This window comes from Diprion similis, chromosome 6 (assembly GCF_021155765.1).
Source record: "Diprion similis isolate iyDipSimi1 chromosome 6, iyDipSimi1.1, whole genome shotgun sequence".
In the NCBI taxonomy this organism is placed as follows: domain Eukaryota; kingdom Metazoa; phylum Arthropoda; class Insecta; order Hymenoptera; family Diprionidae; genus Diprion; species Diprion similis.
The window spans coordinates 5,103,785-5,125,654 of NC_060110.1; the positions used below are offsets into that span (position 1 = coordinate 5,103,785).

Below are 21,870 nucleotides of genomic sequence, written 5' to 3' on the forward strand. Positions count from 1 at the left end.
TATGGAAGCAGAAAACAGTAATAATTAATTTGAGAGTTGGAAATCTAGTTTGCTGAATTAATACGAGTTCCTTTTTTTTGTTTTTTCCAGAGTCAAGCAGAGACATCCGAGTGCCTTCTCCATCGTACTCGGCAACGTTGGTGAGTTTGCACGTGTTTAGGTCATGGGTATTTCCCTGGGTTTTCCCTGTCACGTGGCGTGGCGGTAACAATTGTTCCACAAATCTTCAATTTCTTAGCTATATGAATAGGCTCATTCGCGATCACAACGCTGCTTGACTTTAAGTCCAGTTATTTTTTCTTTGAAATTTTGTTCACTACAACTCATCTAAAGTTAGTAATTTTGCACGTTGCTAAACGTGGAATGAGCATCGCGACAGGTAACCATCGCTTACACGACATTCGCGAGACCGAATTGTGTTTAGCTACTGATAGAATAATCGATATTTGAATTTACCTATAATGTCGTTTAAGCGGTGGGTTCACCTGAGGTTTCAACACATTCCAACGATTGTTTAATCATGTACACATGATTGTTTGATTTCAAAGTCTGGCATAACGTAATGTAGTCAAATTGCATGTTATATCTTGAATCATTTTCACGTTTTTAACAGCCAGCAAGTATTGATAAACTGCAGGTTTAGCTCGCTCAGAAAAATGCTGATTAGAATACAGGATGCTTCTAATCTATTTTATAAAATGTTAGTGTACTGATAATCCGCCAGTAATCACTAAAATAATACGTACAATAATATCACGACTTTGCAGCTGGCGGAGTAAGGTACAAAAACATTTTACTCCCTACAGGTAATGAACGAAAAAGTAAGTCACAGTGACCACGGCGCAATTGAGAAGGAATGATGTGTGTTGGAAAGAATGGAAAATCGTATAGATCGAATATAGGTAACCGGGTAGGTACGTGGACGTTTTAGGATCCGTCGCGGGGCTTATGCATGTGTGTGTGTGAGTCTCTCTTTTCAATATTTTCGTTGGGTGGTTCCGTTGGGAAACATGCGAGGGGTAGGAAAGTCGCGATCTGCCGCGATGTTACTAACTTTTGTATTCCACAGCGTCAAACGATCACAGTGATTCTTGTCCGAGAACATTTAAAGTCGTAAAATGAACTCTAATTAAGAGTCTCCGGAGCATTTGTAAGCTTACAATTTTAACGAGGTTGAATTTATAATAATTTTTTTTTGTCATTGGCCACATTTTTCGGTTGTTATTTAATTGAATTATCAAGTCATTATTAATGATTATTTTTTATTCAATTCATCGCTGTGATCGTTTGAATGGGCAAAATGTATCTCTGCATCATCTATCGCGTTCCGTGGTACGCTAGATGGCAGGAGATACTGAGCTCGAAGACGTCGCGTCGAAGAGGACCGCCGACCGTCACGCCACACACTAAAGCATGACTTTTTTCACCCAACCTCCCTCCCGCACTTAACACGCTTCTGAGAACCACAATCTGCATCGTGTTGTGTCAGATTCAAAAAGATGCAGATGCGGATCGTATTTCTAGAAAATTTATCGCATTTCCTAGGTGTTTAAGATGTTTTAATCAGTCGCGCCTTTTTGCGCGTAGATTGATCACGGGAGTCAGACGCGCTTTTTACGCGGGGATTTTGTAAATGGTATACAAAAAAGTAAAGTACTCTTGTTGAACTAAGCGTTCAGCTGTTTGGTCAATTTTGTAAAGAATAATTCGGTTTGTAAGTTTGGCCGCGCCATTTGCGCGTTGACTTGAGACTTTTCGATTCTGAGACAAAGCGCTGTATTTACAAGCCGGCGCTCGACGCGAGAGGAAAAGATCTCGGGAGTGTTTAGTGATAGTGAAGAATCTTGGCGTAAGTATTTTCTAAATATATCTTAAGTGGACAAAAGTATTTGTTTTACAGATCGTATTTTTTTCAGTTTCAGTTTAACGGAGCAATTTTTTTTCACATTTACACTAATTGTGAGAAATACAGACATGGTGGCGACAGACCAGGATAACCGGGGAAAACGTCAGGGAACTCTGAATTTTTCATTGGGAAAAGTCAGGGAATTTTATTTGAGCAAAATTGTCGCCACCCTCTTAGAATTTCCAGTCGAAAAATATATTTACTTCAACATTTTTTGGTCGGAAATTGATTTTAAATAAAAAAAAGTGTATATATAGTTGTTTCATCAATAGAAATAATCGAGTTAAAGACTGTTGCCACGAATGTCATATTCGGGTCCACATAGTTTTTGTCAGTGTATCCATTTTTGCCATTATACTAATCAAACTTTTTGTCTGTTTCAGCTGATCAAACCTTTTGTCTGTTTCAGCGAATCAAACCTTTTTTCTGTTTCAGCTAATCAAACCTTATGTCTGTTTCAGCTAATGAAACTTTTTGTCTGTTATAGCTAATCAAACCTTTTGTCTGTTTCAGCTAATCAAACCTTTTGTCCGTTTCAGCTAATTAGTTTCTCCATTTTCTTTGGCTAATTAACTTTTCTTCTAATCTAAGCTCATTACTTTTTTTATCTGTTCCATCATTTTACTCGTTATAATATCATCTGTTTCGAATATTTCATTATTTAGGTACAGGTCTGGTTTCGGTCAGTCTTCTTGGTTTTACGGAAAGACAAGGCTTTGAGTACAAAGAAACTATTTGCCCCAATAGCATTTTGCAAACGATAGTGTGTTAAAAAAATATCTATATTTCACATACACATTTTCCGTAGCAATCGTGACAATCTACTTGAAACTTTAAAAATCATGGATTTTCATGGATTATAACATTTTTTTCATAGTCATGTATGTAATTAATTGATTATCATGTTATTAATTATACTCCTATCTGTTTCAGGGCCTGTAGAAGTAAAAATTTAATGCTGCTGGCTGAAACTAATAAAAAAATATATTTTCTGGTCGTCATTTAGCTGAAATTTTAGTTACAAATTCTGCTGTTTGACGTTGGTGACTGGATTTTGAAGAAGAAAATGTTATACTGTGGAACAGTTGAGATTGGTACAGTTTTTTTCATAGTGTAAAATTCTACAAATTTTGTTCTGTTCTGCACTTATTGTTAAATTTGTAATCATCATTATTACAAATTGTGGCATCACTTTTCCCAAATTCTTCTTCTTTTTTTGCTTTGCGATGCTTTTTATATCTTATTACTCGAAGGTAAATGCTAATGTTGTACAGCAATCGGTGTTTTTGTTTACCAGTTTTGGGTGCGTGTCAAGTTCTTCTCCATTCACGATTTATATATAGCTCTCTTCTTAATTCTGTTCAAAACATGATAAATAAATTAAATAAACATATCCAAAAACTTTCTAAACTGTCGAAAAAAAAAAAAAAAAAAAAATGGAGGTAGTTTACACCCGGCAACCGAGGGGTATCGTTAGACTTTGTGTTGTAAAATGTTGTCCAAGTAGACGACGTAGACGTAAAAGTATCGAACCCTCCACAAAATAACGATTTGTAAAATTTTTCTTTTCCGATAATTTTTTGATTAAAATTTCGAGTAAAAATTCCACTCTTTAAATAAATATTTCAATCCTAAATTTCAAATTTTTCTTAGCGTCAGATTAAATAAATGGAAAAAATAACCTTGTTTAATTGACACGTGGAAATGTCATTTGATAACTTTTTTGAAAACAGCGCCTTCACAAAGCGGATATCCGTTTATTTTTCCCTTTAAACGTCCCGCCGGTCCCGCCCCTCTTGCTACAGCAGCGCCATCTCACATGTCTGTACTCTACTTTACGGACACTTTTTATACACCAAGATGGTCTTCTTATTACTCTTGATATTTTTCATGCTAAATAATTATTGGGAATTGAAATTTCGAGGTTATGACGAGGTATCGTAGGCAAAGTCAAACTGCCGGGGCAGCTTAACGCCGTGTATCGTACGTGGTACGTAAAAACTTGGGGGTGAAGCTAGCAGGAAAAGGATGCGTGGCAAGTGATAAGCCTATATGCCGATGCCGAACGTTGATTTGTGTCACTTCGGCGTGTAAAGTGCCACGACTGACTTCTTCAGGTCGTTCTAAAAGCTCTTGATCATGGCAACGGGTGATTCTAGACGTGTTGCACTGATAACCGGTATCACAGGCCAGGTAAGCCTTGGGTTAGAGATCCTTCAGCTATCGTTCAAGTTTTAGGCATTTTTTTACTCCTTTTATCAATATTCACGTGAAAATAGAATCGTCAATACAGCAGGCGTTGTCGATATAAGAAATGTGAAAAATAAGTCTCTTGGTTCTGAAAACTTTAATTTTTATCCGCAAATCAAAACCTTGATTGATATTACAAATTTTATTTTTGTTTATTTATGCTTCGAAGGGCTTAATCCCAATATGAAAATCATTTTGAACATTCCAACGGTCCTGCAGCTCCTGCAGAATTGTGATGACACAATTGTTTTTCTCATTAATTTATTTTTTGAGGTATTGGTCAATTGTAAGCACAATATTTGATGAGCTCGTCGCTGGATATACTTTACTTGCTCAGGCAACAAGTTAGTTTGAGAAAAATGATTAAAAAGGTCTGTTTTTAGATCCTACAAACCGTAAAATAATAGGAATCTTACATAGTATAGCTAAAATAGAATTCATATACATTCGAACGTCCCGAAATTTTTGTTCGAAATCTGTAGTTAAACTATTATTCGACTAACTACTATTTTCAGAAATATTTCGACAATTGTAAATTTGGCTGATACTAGAAGCAAAGACAAGTTACTATTGAAACTTTTTGTAGAATTACTTCATTTTAATATTAAATATAGAAACACCAATTCAAATTTTAGTTCTTTACTAATTATTGTTTTCGTAATTTTCAGTAAAATGAGGTAATTCATTATCCAAATTTAAGCATTCGGTATTTAATTTGTAGGATGGATCGTATCTGGCAGAGTTTCTGCTGGACAAGGGCTACGACGTTCACGGGATAATCAGACGCGCAAGTACTTTCAACACTGCACGTATTCAGCATCTTTATGCAGATCCCAAATCTCACAGGCAGGGAAAAATGAAGCTGCACTATGGCGACATGACGGACTCCAGCTGTCTTGTCAAAATCATCAGTGCAGTTCAACCGACAGAAATCTACAATCTTGCTGCCCAGAGTCACGTTAAGGTATTCATTTCTTTATGCATTACCTTAATTGAAATCAGCTGCCTTAATCTGACGATAACAATATTATCGATTTAATTTTTTGTAACAGGTGAGCTTTGAATTAAGCGAATACACAGCTGAAGTGGATGCAGTAGGCACTTTAAGATTACTTGATGCTATAAGAACTTGCAACCTCGAGAAATCGGTGCGATTTTATCAAGCCTCAACATCTGAGTTGTATGGCAGAGTAGCTGAAGTACCGCAGACAGAGAAAACTCCTTTTTACCCACGTTCACCATACGGTTGGTAAACTTCTTATTATGTCCACATTACATATCTTATAAAAAAAAAAATTCATGAATCTATTAAGAACAATACGGTGGAACTTTCTTATTTTTTTTCTATAAAAACTGATACTGCAGTGAAATTATGATAAAATTTCAATTTCAGTCCAATTCTTCAAAGTATTTTTCGTATCTAAAAATACGAATTCATATTATTATTTCTGAGTGGTCTTTATTCTTGAAAAATCAAATCTAAAATCATGATGTTCACTGCGTACTTGTTTGTAGCGAAAAAAAAGAACAAAGAATAATCCAGGAATTTGCCAACTTCATCACTTTGGCAAAGATATTATTTTTGTTAATTTACCGTGATGAACTATGAGATATTCGTGTACAGACATTTCAGACTATTTTTCTTCTATCCAACCTTCCGCTTTATTTGAACAGCTGCCACAGTTGGTATTAATAGACTAGATCGATTAACTTACAGCCTGTGCAAAGATGTATGGATTCTGGATAGTGATAAATTATCGAGAAGCTTACGGCATGTACGCCTGCAATGGAATATTATTTAATCACGAAAGTCCAAGAAGAGGCGAAAATTTTGTGACGCGAAAAATTACCAGATCTGCTGCGAAAATAGAATTGGGTTTGCAAGAAGTTTTGGAACTCGGGAACTTGGATTCGCAACGAGACTGGGGACATGCTAAAGATTATGTCGAGGTAAATGACTATGTATTTTTCAAATTTCCTCCAATTTTAAACACGACGATTATATGCACTGTAAACGTTTTTGCATACAGAATTTTGTGCTCTCGCATCTAAACTACAGAGTAATTCTTTACGATCTTTCAAAAAGAATTTAAAAATTATTTCACAAATAACAATTCTTAGGCAATGTGGCTGATGCTACAACAGTCAGTCGCAGATGACTTTGTCATAGCAACTGGCGAAACTCACAGTGTTAGAGAGTTTGTTGAAGCCTCATTTAATTACATTGGTCGAACTATTAAATGGGAGGGTGAGGGTGTCAACGAAATTGGTCGCGATGCTGGTTCTGGGCAGCTCCTGGTTCGCGTTAATCCAAAATACTTTCGTCCAACCGAAGTGGTAAGAATCTTTATTTACATTGTCACAGGATTAACTAAATACTGGCCATTTAACATCTATTCTGAAATGTTCCATCTTAATTCATGACACAGGACTTACTTCTGGGCGACGCTTCAAAAGCCAAAGAAAAGTTTGGATGGCAGCCTACAGTTAAATTCGAAGTATGTATTTGAATAAGTTATTATAATTTATCATTGCAGCATTTTCAGCTGTCGCTAGTTCATTCAATACCGACAATTTCCCAGTCGGAATTAAACTTTACTGAACATTCACTTTTATATAGGAACTGGTAAAGGATATGATGAAAGCTGATCTCGAACTGATGCGCAAAAATCCGAATGCTTAGCTACGATCGTTATTGCTTCGCCGAAATTTCTGCATTTATCCCACTTTAACTTGTCATGAGTATAAGTGGGGACGGTATTTATAATTTTTTCCGCATTACCAGTTATAAATATACCAAGATACATACAGAATGAATTGTTAATGACAGAATGGTCTGTCGTCTACTATCCATCATTAGTAATATACGCTTATACAGCGCGCTGTTCTGGTAAAAATTCCGTTGGACGCAGAGAGAAACTTACAAGAAATGAAGAAATGTGCCAAAAGCTGTAAAAAACAGACAGAAAACTGATTCTGTGTCTGTTTCTCTAAGGTATTTGGCACAATTTCTCTACACATCTATCTGCGTCCAACAGACTTTTTACTAGGGTGGTCGTGTGCGGAAGATACGTTCTAGGAAAACTCTGGGAAATAATCCTGTCATCTCTCGTGTTTGTGTGCTACCAACGTGTTAGGTTCGTGATCGAGAGTTGAAACGCTGCACGTTCGGTTAAACCGGCATCATACTCAAAACTCTAGGAAGTTAGTTATTTGGCAAAAAATTATCTTCAAAGCTTTCATTGTCTAAACCAGAAACGGAAATGACGAGTGCAAGATTTTCTACCAGAATTTCCTCCCATTAGCTGCTCAACCAGAACGTAGCAGCTTTTAGTATTACTTTGCTTAAGCTTTGTCAAATTTAAATACTATTTTGAACTCCCTGAACAAAGAAATGCATAGACACTTCCTGGATTTGGAGCTTGAAATAATGAAGTGTTGAAATGCTTACTATAATTGTTCAATTGCATTATTACAGGAATTGTATTATTTTTGCGGTAATTATACCCTAAAGTTTCCACGAATCTGATGTGAACAAGGAAAGATGAGGAATGCAGTGGACCACTAACCTCAGCATAATCCAAATCAGTTTTTGTTATTTACCGGATTCCATGAAAACTTAATTCAATATTGTTCGTGGGTTTGATCTTACGGTATAATGCAAACAATATATAGGTAATCCAATTATTTCTTCTGCTTTTGAATCATTACGATAAACACTTCACCAAATAATTATTTTGAGTTTCAAATCGACGGTTTTGAGTCCTCTCAAAGGTACAGCTTGAACATGATAAAACGGTGCAGCACTGAGTTGACATGTAGAAATATGGAGCGAATAGAGTGGAGCCTGCATTCCTCCCCGTTGATGATTATATATATATATTCAGAGCCTTATTTCGGAAATTAATTTATAATCAATAACGAACATGCATGTAAAATTTCGTCAAGATTAGTGTTTGCATTGCAGTTTGCAAAAAATTCAGGGATAGTGCGATGTGTGACAGTAATTAGCTGTCTTTATAAAGTATTCATTGCACGTATTTTTTTCGTTATTAGGGAGTTTAGAAACAAGAATTTTGCTTTCAAAGAATACATATGTACATATGTATATATGAGGCTTCATTATTTTTATAAGTAGTGATTTCGACATTAGATTGATCAGATTTTTTTTTTATCTCCTTATGAGGATGGTAAACGCCACAACAGGGCAAATACATTTCACTAACTCATTCTAATGGTAAATGAATGATACCAAAAAAAAATTTTCATGGTTTCTTGTCGATTGTAGGGAAACAATGAAATTACTATTAAAACTTGAGATATAAATATAGAGAAAATTTTATATTTTGATATATGTGACACCTAACTTTCAGGAATCCAAATTTCATGGAACTTGAAATGTGAATTGATTCAAGATCATAAGTGAATATTATTCTATATCTTTTTCAATTACTACGAATATTCTTGCAGATACTACAACGAGGAAAGCACAAGTCATATAAGTTATAGGCATTGAAATTGTTGTAGATGTGAGAAGTTGATCAGGTAAGTGTACCAGTTATTCACACGCTTAGACCCAATTATTAACCCTTTTATTTTCCAAAATTATAAATTGTCAATTTTTCAATGACTAAAACGATTGCTAGAGAGTTAAACATTACAAATTCATTTTTCGGTAATTTTAAAATTAAGAAGTAAACAGATACATTCAAAAAAGGTCAATAACTGGTACACTTACCTTATTTACGTTTCACTGCACTTGTTATATACAATTCACTACGATCAAAGTGCATATTGCTCACCAGTGACGAAGGTGACGCAACTAAAAATTTGGGATTTTTTAGTACAAGCAAATAACTGTGAGTAAAAGCCTTGCATAGTTATGGAACTTACCTGTTGTTTTCTGCTCTGTAACTGCCAATTTAGCAACTACAGAAACTTCAGTTTTCAAGCTTACAGATTCGAAGTTTGCAAATCTAAATATGATCCAATTTTTTTAGGCGTGTTACCCTCGTCGCTGGGGTGCGATATAACGACTTGATCGAGGGGTGCCTATATCAACCGTTCGTTTTCCTGTATTTAGAAGTATTACCAGTGTTAATCAATGTTATGCAAGGGTTTTGTCAATGGGGTGTGTGGAATTTTGACGAAGTCATAGATTTGGGTGGTATCGTTTTCTATAAGAATTTATTTTAGCACAAAAACATTGTAGGTATACATTTAGAAAATAATGTTATTCCATTAAAAATTAAGTATTATAAATGCAAAATAATTTATCTATAAAATTTAAATATTTCAAGAGTCCAAATATTTGGAGTTTATTTTATGGTTTTAATAAAATGCTCGTATAAAATTTCAATTTCAGAGTTTAAAACTTTTTTTTGTCAACTTTTTTCGACATCGTCGTTACAATGCCAAATGTATTTTTGTAAAAAGTATTTTTTGCAGTGAATTATTCAAGACCCAGAGTTATCGAGTGTAATATACTAGCATTCGTAAGTGTAATCAATAGTGTATATATATATATGTATATACAAATATACGCATGTATGCGCAAAATTTAAACTGTACTTCGTTTTGGCATACTTGATAAAAATCGTTGCTTTCTTGAATTCTCGTATATTAATGCCAATTACGTTCATAAATAAAAATTTTACGAAAATATGAGAAGTACATGAAGAAAATCGTATTTTTTATATAAAAACAATTGAAAAGAAGAAAAAAGTAACATTTTCTCTTCAATATCAACGAACAATTCTGGCTTTCGGTAATTATTTGCATTCATTCCGTATAGCGAGTGAGTACGTCTGTGATGTGGAGTTTAAATCAGTGGTTTAAATCCACAGCGAGAGAGCGAGAGAGAGAGTGAGATGGCACGGTTTCCCTGCGACGGCGAATAGGCTGTGATGTGGGTGATTTATTGAATTTCCGAGAAAATCATGTTGACGTTCAACTACTTTTGTTTTGAAATTTAACATTCGAACTGCGCCTTTGAAGAAACAAACATTGGCATGTGTGATCGCAACAGTCGTTAAATAATCCCTAAACACCACCGCACACATGTATATAACCGCGAGTTTTATCCACTGCAAACGTTATACCGTTTTCGTCTCGCGATGTTATTACATCGTGGGTATTGTGCTAGTTATAATCACATTTCTACGCTAAATAACAATATTTCACGCAATCATATAAAAACGAAGGAATATTTATTCCGACGATGCTTTTCTTCGTAGTGAAGAATTATATGTTTATATGTACTCGATTATAAACCTAGATATTCTTTTATTTCGGTTTATCATTTTTTTCGACGATTATTTATGGAGGTATTCATGAATCGTAAACAATGTATGTTGACATTTCGGTGAGACATATGTGATTATGATTTTAATAAAACGTATAATACAATAAATAAGATTTAATGATCGGTTGAAGGTCTTCAGACATTTTTCGTGTAATCATTTCACTCGCAATTCTGATATTTTGGTAAAATTTTTTTCCATTTACAATCGCTGAGTATTTTCTTACGAAATTTATGATAGCAAACTTTTTAACGAAATTCTACATTACAATTTTAAAACAAACGAATTTACATGAATTTCCAACAAAGTTATAATTGCGTATAATTTCTCAATACAAAAATACGGTGGTGATGTAAAATCTACATATTTTAGGTCAGATTGTCTTCAATCGCGTATGTAAGCATATGCAAATTGATATATGAAAGCACACATTACTATATTTATGTGTAATCATTTCCATCGGCACAAAGCGGATATGTCAGAAATCTGCATACGTATAACTGTGTTTACCACAGTATTTATACATGGACGATAAGAATTCGAACGTTGAAAAAATTCCTACTATAAAATTCTTACATTTTATAAATAATAGATAACAATTGATTACATGTCATTAAATTTCTTCTTCAGCGACTATCGCAAAGAAAATTTTTTATCGTCCGTTTTTATTTCATTTATGAATTCATTTGTCACCGATGTTACCTTGGGGACACTAGGTGACGGTGACTTTCGTAATATGTTGTCAATCGTGAACATCGTTGATTTGATACACCGTTCCGGAGGGCTGGTATACTTTGATTCGTCTCTTCTTATTGCATCTTGATCAAATGCTGATGCCAAGTTCTGTTCTGTCGCGAGAGGTTCTTGAAGACGGCTACTCGACGTTGGTACCAGAAAGTCGGGACCCATCTGTGAACAAACACTTGTTTAGCGATTTCATTTATCGGACATCATTCGCGTACAGCTTTGCGATTTTTCAGAATTTAAATTATACCCCCGAGCGTCGCTAATTTCGATCGATGATTTTTTTTGTACGCAAATATTGCATGTGCCTTCATGTTAATTCGCTTGCAGACGATTCGATACTTCTAGAAAATATTTACCTTCGCAATTATCGATTAAAATATAATACGCATTCGCGAAGCTGTCTCTGCGTGCTACGAGAGAAATTTCCATTTGTGTTTAATCTACAGTTCTTAGCTATCATCATTGTTCAACATTACCGAAATCAGTTTTGTAATTGTAACTATAAAAGCTAGCTTGCGTTTCTTTTTTGATTATCGTTACTCGTACTTTATTTCTTTGTTACTATAATTGTGATAATTTAATTGTTGTGCAACAAAAAATTGACGGTAAGGTCTTATTTGACAGAAAAAATTTAGTGAATTTGAAAAAAAAAAAACAATTACAGATTTAATGTCGCGCAATAACCAGAGGATTGAGTATAATTAACAACTATAACAATATCAAATAGTTTCTTGTACCACATTTTCTTGTATTTTGGAGAATATTTTGAATCATCATTTTAACTATGATCATTTTAGTGCCGAATTTTTGGTAACTGTGACTATATAAAATGAAATTTTTCAAATTGCTAATTGAACTTGACTTGAAATCTTCAAAATCAATGTCCTGTACGTTGAATAGAAATATCGTTTGCTACTGAAACTAGTCATTAACTATACAATCACTATAATTGATAACAATCGAATGTTTCTTCAAGGGGAAATTATTATATCTAATTCAGATTAAATTTCATAATTGCGCGCTGCCATGATCATTTTAAAATATGATTAGTGGTTCTTGTGACCATTAGTTGTTTCCATTTACTGGAGTTTGTGGTTAGCTGTTTCAATTAGTTGGAATAAAAACAATACCAATGGTGGGAATTTTATTTCGATATCTTAAAATTCTAGAGGATTTAAAAAAATTAATTATACAAAGCAACAGATCGAATCGGTATGAAAGATTTTTCCAAAAAAATGATTTCTATTTTCTATGGAATAATTATTCTAGCTTGGGATGTCTTTATAATATCCTTGCATGAGTTTTACTGATTATTCGTAGAGTATACAGTATTCGATTGTGATTACAGTATTACGGTAAAACCATTTAAAATGTGATGGGAAAACGTCTTCTTTATACTCTATGATGCGTAGTGCGGTTCATTCTATTTCTGTCACTCTGCAAGTGCTGGCATATCAGCCCTTTGTTTGTATATAACGCTGATGCTAGGTGTACTATACTTCATAGAACGGGCTAATGCCGACACTCAGGACCGGCGACTTCTAAAAATTCCAATTATGGTGTTTAATCGGCAAAGGGCACGAAGACGTTGGCTAATTTAGCGGATATCATATTTCAAAACTTATATTATCCATAATTAGGTCGCAATGGTATGAAACCAATTTGTGAAATGTTTTTTCACAAAATTTCATTATTATATGGAACACGTACAGAATTATTACAATAGCTATTTATGTGGCATGCCCATAAACCGCCTGTTTTTTTGGCAAGGATAAAGATTTCAGGACGAGCTGAAGGCGAGCCGGAATCGAGCCGGAATCGAGTACTGAAATTATCCGAGCCAAAAAACGGTTTACGGGCATGCCACATACAATATTTTTTACGGTATGGGCATTGAAAAGCAAAACGAAGAGTGAGGTTATGTCGCGATCTCTTCGACGAAGCTACTTTATTCGCCAGTTTGGGATGCGCACTTCGAACTGCGCATCAAAACTGCGGAATAAAGACCTTATTCCGAGGGGATAAGACGAGGGGGTAAATCGCTATTTTTCGCACCAGTGTGCGTAAAATTCAATTTTCTATACACCTCTATATTCGGGGTGTAAAATTCTACTTTTCTCAACACTGTGCGTAAAAGTAGAATTTTACGCACGCTGTTGCGAAAATAAATTTTGTAGAATTTCAATCAATATCAGTCAATATCTAATCGCATCGGAAAATGCGATTAACGTAACCCGGATAATTCATAGAACCGGAAAAAAAATTCACTGGAGGAAATGCAGATTATTTCTGTTTATTACAGAATGGCTCGGTTCACATGTATAATATCGTAGAAAAATTGGTGGAGACCTTGAGACGATTGTTTGAAAACTCATGAAGTTTAAAAGAAAATAAGAAAATTTGTTTTAGGAAATTGTAGAAATTTTCAAGGCATCGCGCTCTTGCTTATATATAAAGAATTTGTTACATGCAAAATTCAGAATATTTGGTAATATTTTGATGAAATTCAGGGAATCGATTTTCTGAAAAATATTTGCAGAGAAGTGCATAGGAAGTAAAAGAATATTTTATGGACCGAGTCACAATTTTCTAGAATACTCTTTAACCTTTTTTAATTTTTCACCATTAACAAAAAATACAATTATAAGTATTATGGGTATATATAAGATTTCTCAATTTTTTTCCTTCTCTTTTTGAATCATTAAATTTCTCTTTCTATTACCTTAACTTACGCATGTATTTATTGTCTGGTAGAGGGGTGAAAATTTTGTGATCTTAATGTATAACCCAAACCAAAATTATAAAAAATGTTATATCTTTTCAAACTCTCGTCAATTTTGTATCTGCAGGAAAAGTTGTCAGCTTTGATGTAAGAGATAATGAAAACTAAAATTTGTTTATCACGCTTTGCTTTTCCCTTCGTATACATAACTCACAAGTTTTATTATAAAAATTTTTTTTTGTATATCTGTTAGTTTTTTTTAGATATTCGACCGGGGTGATCGGAACTGAAATTTTTGACAGTCTATACGATATCCTGGCTGATAAACTTCCTGGTGAAATATTAATCACAAAAATTACCGAAATCATTTGCTGAAACTATTTTTGGTTTCTATTTTCAATTTGATAAGAATTTGTGTGTTCCAATTTTTTACTACATTCGATATATAATGTGACTTGAATTCGGAGATCATCGCGTGTGTTTCGTGATTACTGCAGCGTTTCAATGAAATGATAAAGAGACTGCAACGCTGACGTTAGAATCTGCAACTGCATTGTGGTAATATCGTTGATCTAGTGGGATAAATTTGATTAATTGAGTAACGAATGTTCACTGTCAGGAACGAAGTGATCGCGTTCCGTGCTATAAACACGTGGATAACAATGACATTGGCATAACTTGTGTCGTATTGTTATTTCGAATAGAGCAGAAAGATGAAATGATTACGAAGCTCATACCTCGAGTCCGGTGCTTGTAAGAGAAAACAACGTGCGTTCATATACATTACACATACGTACGCATTATGTGTACATACATCAAAGCCATATTAGTCGATGCAAGAAAGTGAAGGTGAAATGATTTTTTCCGTTAGATAGCTTAGAAGAGAAGCAAACGCTGAGCAAAGCAACTTTCCAACATTACTGAGTTCAAGAACCATTCATTGTCGGCTCATATTCTTCAACCGTTACACGAAGAATATAATGATATTGTAAAAAGTGCATTGTCATGTAGCAATTTGTGGCACGCGCTTCGGAAATATCGTTACAGTAAATTGGTTGTAAACACTGTAGTTAAAATTATGTACACTTACGTTGGGATATCTTTATATCGTGAAGTTTTTATCTTGGGTATAATTAAGGTCTCGTTGATTGTATGGAGAATATTTGATTTGAAAATTTTTTTGTAAAACGCATTGAATTACTGCTTGTCAACTAAACAATCATAGATTCATATCGATTTGAGGAAGACATTAATTGTACACTTTTTGAAGAAATATTATCGGATACCTGCTAAAAACAAAAACTAAAAATCAAATAAGTTATTACTGAAAATAAGACCAGCACCACGTGGCGTTAAATGTTATTCAAATTTTCTTAAAGTTTTTACGGATAAACAACATAAAACAAAATTTTCTAAAACTTTATCTTATTGTTAGCGATCGAAGGAAATAGAAAGGTGTTGCAACTTTGTTACTAAGTATTACTTTGTATTATGCTAATCAGACTGTTTGTATTGATTTTACCTATAATTTTTTTATTCAATTTGTTGGATTTAATGTTTCTAATTTGTCAATGACATGTCAATTTATATCGTCAATTGAGTGCTTTTTATACAGAGTGAGTAGGTAATGGTCGAATGGTATAACGCGCATGCGCTAAAATTCTAGAGCAAAAGCAGTGATGTGATTGTTTTATCAGGTTCACCAACCGTTATAAGTCCAGATAACGGATCACCGCGATGTATGTAACCTTAAAAATGTTGGTCATCCTGACAAAGCAACTACCATAAATAATAATATAATTGCTTCGAGATTGAAAAAAACATTTGATTGAATAGAGTATACTTGTGAATACAAAATCTCGATTTTAATTTGATGAAACTAATGAAATAGTTATACTTGTTTCGTGATATTATAAAAATAACGAAGCAGCTTCTGGAAGATTGAGTTGAATTGTTTCATACAAATTGCTAATTCAATTCGGTGGATGAATTGTCGGGAAATTTACCAACTTATGAGAGTTACTAATCGGTTACCGCAATCAAATATCACGTTGTATATTAAATCTAAAAAATATTTTATTGAACTAGCAAAATACTCTCTGTGTCGTCTTGAAAATCCTTTCTTTAAAAAAAAAAAAAGTTGAATTTGAACAAATTACGATGACACAAGGTAACAATAAGATAATAACAATTTGTGGAAAGGTTTTTATCTCACACTACATATATTTCTGAGTGTAAAATTGTAATTGTTGAAAAATATCTGTTGTACTGTACTTGTAAAAATCTATTTTTTTCCACTTTAAAGATAAATGTTTTTAAACTCTTTTCCACCGATCTACGGAGATCTCCATTGTGGACAGAATATGTATATAAGCGTTAAAATCGGATGAAAACCACCTGCACTGTTTAAACATTTTGAAGCTCTGCTTATTAAAAAATTTTCCTCAAGGGTTACTAACTCAAGGAAGTCATAAATTTAACGGTTAAAAATTAAATTGTACATCAAAGGAACTTAAACTTGAAGGTTTTTAATATGACGCAAGGAATCAATCGAGGTAATTAAAATCACTGACAATCACGTATGATAACGTTGAACGAGTCTCGTGGCAAATGTTAGAAATCATGCAAATCTTTGTGAGTCTTTTGGAAGAAGTTAAATGGTTTCAATACATTAACATTCTGCTGATTCCCACGATCTTTTGCACGTGCTATCGTTGATTTCCAATTTACCAATAGCGATTCACAATGATTTCTAATGATTTCCTAACGTTATAGATCACTTTCAAGCATTGTTGCGCTTTTCTGTGATTTTAAATCGCCAGGAATGCTCGGAAATCAATGGATATTATCAGGGATAAAATTGAAAAGCTCAATAAAAATCACATAATAATGTAAAAATCGATGGAAATCGCTGAAATCAATGTTAATCGTTTAATTACGCGCGGATGCGAATTTTTACCACCGGTGAAGGGTTCGTGTTTCGTTTATAATACGTCAGATGAAATCACCAGAGCGATTATCGTTATTATGATCGGGTTTTGGAATAATTTTTTGAATTTCATTCTTACTAGTCGATTCGGGATATTTTGAATTGGAATCAACGCTAATAAAAAATTGAAATTGCAGTTGATTCTAACTAATGAAATAATTAATAGCTGACAATGGATGGTACAAATTTGCACTTTTAGCAAATCGTGGATCCATACGCGCTGCATTGAATGTATCATCGAAGGGTTAACGAATCGGTATCATTAATTGTATTTCCAAATGATTGGAAATTATTGTTCATTAGATATGCACAATATCTTAGCTCGTTTTATTCAAATTTGCTCAGAATCATTAATTAATCACGAAGTATGAATGGCGATACAAATAACAGTCCGATGAATATATCTTGAGTAGTTTTTTCTCTTACAATTCATGACGATTCGCCCTTAAGGGGGTTGACTTAAGTGCTCGTCTTCGACGTTCACGTACATACATATCTCCAGATATCAAAGTCCACATATATCTTAAACGGAAAAACGGTTCAACAGCCCATTCTATACACAATTCCGTACAAATTGACTGTCATAAATTTTCAGAATTGTGTATAGAATTCGACTGTCGAGCTCTTTTTTGCGTTCACGATACATGGACTTTGATATCCAACGTTAAACCCCCTTAAGTCACAAGCAACTTACCGGCATGCCAGAAGCAGAATTTGCCTGATGTTTATGCTGCGAGAAATTCCTTTGCCTCCGGGTCCTTCTTCGCCTGTAATTCCCATGTTCGAACATTTCGCTCGCGGAAGGGTCTAGTGCCCAGTAGCTACCTTTGCCGCCGCAGTGTTCACCCTCGACGACGTTCGCCTTGTCGCGAGGTATCTTCACGAAGCAATCGTTCAGGCTAAGGTTGTGTCTGATGCTGTTCTGCCAGCCTTGCCGGTTGTCTCGATAATAAGGAAACCTTTCCATAATGAACCTGTATATCCCCGACAAAGTGAGTCGCTGTTTCGGCGACGAGTTTATCGCCATCGCTATCAGCGCGATGTACGAATACGGGGGCTTCTCGTACCTCGGGGGTGGCTTGTAACGTGGAATTGGAAAGGCCCATGTCAGTTGCGAGAGGTAGGACGTGTTGATCATCGGTTGGGCCCCGATAATCGGTGCACCGTTTATCGCGAAGTATCCCGTCAGGGCCGGACACCCTGAGGCGAAGATCTCGTCCATTTTTCGGCGTTTTCGAAACTTTACCGACGAGAATAAACTGCGGCATACATCCCGGAAATTTTGGGCCCAAAATGAAAGAACGAACGCGGGGTAAACTTGGTTAATTCTTCGCGGATGTCGAGGGAATCGGCGGCGAATACCTCTGGGAGCAATTCACTAATGAAGGGTGGACGGTGTGGTTTATTCCTCGGGGAAGTTACACGCTCGGCTCCGCCCATCGGGGAAGAGGCATCTTCGAGGGGGAGGCGCCGCCGAGCAGCCGCGACCGCACTACGTGTTTTATTGCTGTTTACACATATGCTGTCCTAACACCCACGCCGGCAGTAACCCGGGCTATATGTAAACAAAGTTGCGGTAATTATACCGAAACCGCGGTTCCCGGAACAGTCGCCTTTTTCTATCCACCCTCGGCACCGCTCACACGAACGATTCCCCCGATGCCGACGACGCTTGTCGTTTCAGTTGCTATACCGGTTCTCTGCACGCTAGTGTGCATCTTCTTATTGATGCGGTACTGGGGTCAGAAAATGACCTTACATTTAATCGTTAGATTATGTTTTTGATTTTAAAGGAAATATTCTTTTTTTGATTTCTTTTCTTCTTTTTGCTGGAACGATTAGGTAGGAAAAATTCTGTTCCGTTGCCGGAAAGATTCATGGAAAGTATAATTGGTAGAGGATATTTGGTTGTACTTGGATAGAAGAAGTTATTCAAGGTTGAAAGATTTTCTATTTTTATTTCGGAAAATCTTTTTTGTTCAATCTGAAGAGAAAATGTGTTTAATTGATAACAAATTTTGTTCGATTTTAAAGTTGTTGTACGTATATCCAAGTATTTCAAACACGAAAAAGGAGTTCACAGCTCCATTATTCTTTACGCAATTCTGAACAAAAATACTCTGATGAATTTTCATTTGACGACGATATGAAGAAATGGCATGGACTATACGAAATCGCAATTGTAAATTCGTAGAATTCATGCCATTTCTTTGTTTCTGCGTCAACTGAAAATGCATTGGACTGTTTTTGTTCATAGTTCTGTGTAAAATGGGGCTACTTGGGGATATTTGAAGGTACACACGTGAACGTCAAAATCGACCAGGTCACCCCCTTAAGAAATTCAGTTGATTTAGAAAAAACATCTTTTAATTATTCACGGGTTTTCGGTCAGTCAGCATTCAGTAAAAATTTCGATCCGGCTGCAATTCGAATGTGTTGGATTTTAATTTTAATTAAATTTCTGGCCCGTAGGTTTCACCATTCACGAGAAATAGGTTGATCGATTTTATCACGTTTTCGGATCGAACTTCTGTCTTTGAATTTTCAGCGCTTGCTGGTGCCGCAAAAAATATGAAAGAATATGTTTTTGCATGTGCAAAAACGTCTGTCGTTCCGAACATGAAACATACGTTTTAAGGTTGATCTTCAGGAATTGCCTGCATACCTACGCGAAATTCTGATATTTTCAATCCGTACGTACGTTAAGGATGAAACTGAAGCTTGGAGTCATAGTTAGCGGCCAAACATGTTAAACTTTTTGGAAATACAAAGATGTTGTTTAGTTTTATCCTCATAATTCTATGAAAGTATCGGGGGTTTAAGGTATATCATAAAATTTTGATTTTCGGACATCATTACCTTATTCGAATGAATATTAGAACGTTTGGCCGCTAATTCTGACTACTATAGCTTCAGCCTCTTAGGTTGAGGTCATGAAAATAATTTCTTTTTTCTTTTTTTGGTATGAAAAAGTAGACGTTTTGAAATTTTTTGAGCGGAGTGGAAATGGCATTATAGAAATATGGTTTTTTTTTTCTTTCTTTTAAATAAAACGAGCCAATGTAGGTTAAAATCGAACGAATCTAATGCATTTTGAACTATTTTGGAGCGTGTTGAAATGACGTATCGACAAATCTAAGTTTCTGTACATAATTCCAATACTTTCGAGTTTCAAATTTTCTAACCAGTTAATGTAGCACTCTCTCCTGATGAAATCAGTAAAAAGTATCGTTTTCAGCTCAACCAATCTCTTTATACCACAAATGTAAAGATACGTACTTATTTCGCTTTCTAATTCGTGGAATTTCATGGTTTCGTTATATGGATATATGAGACCAATATCAGGAACGTGATATTAGCAAAACCAGAACCTTTTTCGTACCCTTCGTACAAAATGGAGGATTAAGCCGACCTTCCAAGGTCTCAGAAGATAACTTATATATAACATATTAATATTAAAATGACGCCAGTCGACTGTCGTCTATTTTGCAAAATTCGGCGAAGAAACGAGTGAATAATAAACTTTTACCTACATGTAACGCATGGAATGAAGCACCTTTTGGATTCGTGAAAAAAAAAAAATCCTATACTTAGGACAGATTTCAAGTTCGGCGAAATCTAACGTTTAGATCGTCTTCTAGCAAAAAATAAAAAGGAAAAAAAAAAGAAAGAAAGAAATACAAAAACTCCCCCAACCTGAAACAGTATAATTCTTATCTACACGTGTGATGCATGGGTATGAGCTACACTCCATTCTCGTTGATGCTACGCGTCGCGAAGTCGTCGCTGGCCGACTTCCATGGCGTGCTACGTGCTACGTGCTACGTGCTACGTGCTACAGCAGCTCTTATTTGTGTAATCTTTCACGATGGTGCAGTGAACGTCTGTCTCCCCGCGCCCTCGCTTAATCTCTTAGGATAACAACCAAATATTAAAAAATAAATCACCTCGTTATTCCCGCTCTTATATCCCCGGGACTTTCCTTACGTGCTCTGCAGGATTAGCTCACTGTCTAACTATAGACCTCGAGTTCATATATCTTTGCTGAGATTTTCTCAGGCGTTGACTGCACCGTTTTTGTATTATGTGTATACAGACAACAATTGTCATTATTATTTTTATGCACACTACTCGCGATTTATAATTATACTCGTACAAAACAAACATTGCTGTTTAAAACGAGGTCCTTCTTTCCTGCTTGGGTTTAATTCTTCGCATCCATATTTTTCGTATGATTGATTGGAAATTCTTTTTTTCATCTCTGCTGTATAGGATCACTGATATGCTGTACCAAGTGTGGTTCAAACTTGGACATGGATTTTTGAAACAAGCATCTGTTTTGAATATGAGTCTTGATCGTTGATTTATTCTCAACAGCGTGCACGCGTCATAAAAGGGAGGGTTTATACAGTACAGCCGAGATGTATGGGGGAAGTCTTCAGAATAAGTATCGTTTTATTACAGTAATTTGCTAGTACATTCTGATGGTGCATTGCAGGTCGTATAATAACATTCTTCATAAGAACGTGTCAATGAAAATAATATTGATGGTAGTAAATTTAACGATCGAGAGTTGTGGGGAAACAATATTTCCTTATATATTCATAGTGAAAAATTTGAAACCCACGAATTACCGATAGCGTCTAATTGTTTAGTAATTTTTTAGCAGCTGTATCGTATTATATATATCATACTTTAGGTATAACAATAATTGTTGAGCAAAGATACTTCAAAATCATTTAAAGATATCCTGTTACTTTTTGGGGTGTAAATTTTTAGTATAAAATGAAATTGAGAATTAAACCGATATTATATATATATTTCATAAGTTTTAGAATTTGATGGTAGAATATCGTAATAATTAATCGATAGTGTATAATTCTTGTGGTAATTTTCATGAGAAAAGTTATGTGATCACGTATCGCATCTGAGGAAAGGATCACTTCTAAACAAT

General features: G+C 35.0%; 2 protein-coding genes across 2 annotated transcripts; one reads left to right on the forward strand and one right to left on the reverse strand.

Annotated features, from left to right (window-relative positions):
- The first annotated feature begins 3,877 nt into the window (after nt 1-3,877).
- Nucleotides 3,878-6,943, forward strand: LOC124407258 (GDP-mannose 4,6 dehydratase). Its single transcript, XM_046883222.1, has 7 exons — nt 3,878-4,099; nt 4,878-5,120; nt 5,209-5,401; nt 5,874-6,106; nt 6,278-6,493; nt 6,586-6,654; nt 6,777-6,943. The coding sequence occupies exons 1-7, from the start codon at nt 4,046-4,048 to the stop codon at nt 6,837-6,839; spliced, it is 1,071 nt and encodes a 356-aa protein (XP_046739178.1). The 5' UTR covers nt 3,878-4,045; the 3' UTR covers nt 6,840-6,943.
- Nucleotides 6,944-11,091: 4,148 nt separating this feature from the next.
- Nucleotides 11,092-18,138, reverse strand: LOC124407261 (fork head domain-containing protein FD2-like). Its single transcript, XM_046883226.1, has 2 exons — nt 17,611-18,138; nt 11,092-11,367 (listed from the first exon to the last, which is right to left on the reverse strand). The coding sequence occupies exons 1-2, from the start codon at nt 18,136-18,138 to the stop codon at nt 11,092-11,094; spliced, it is 804 nt and encodes a 267-aa protein (XP_046739182.1).
- Between the last annotated feature and the right edge of the window lie 3,732 nt (nt 18,139-21,870).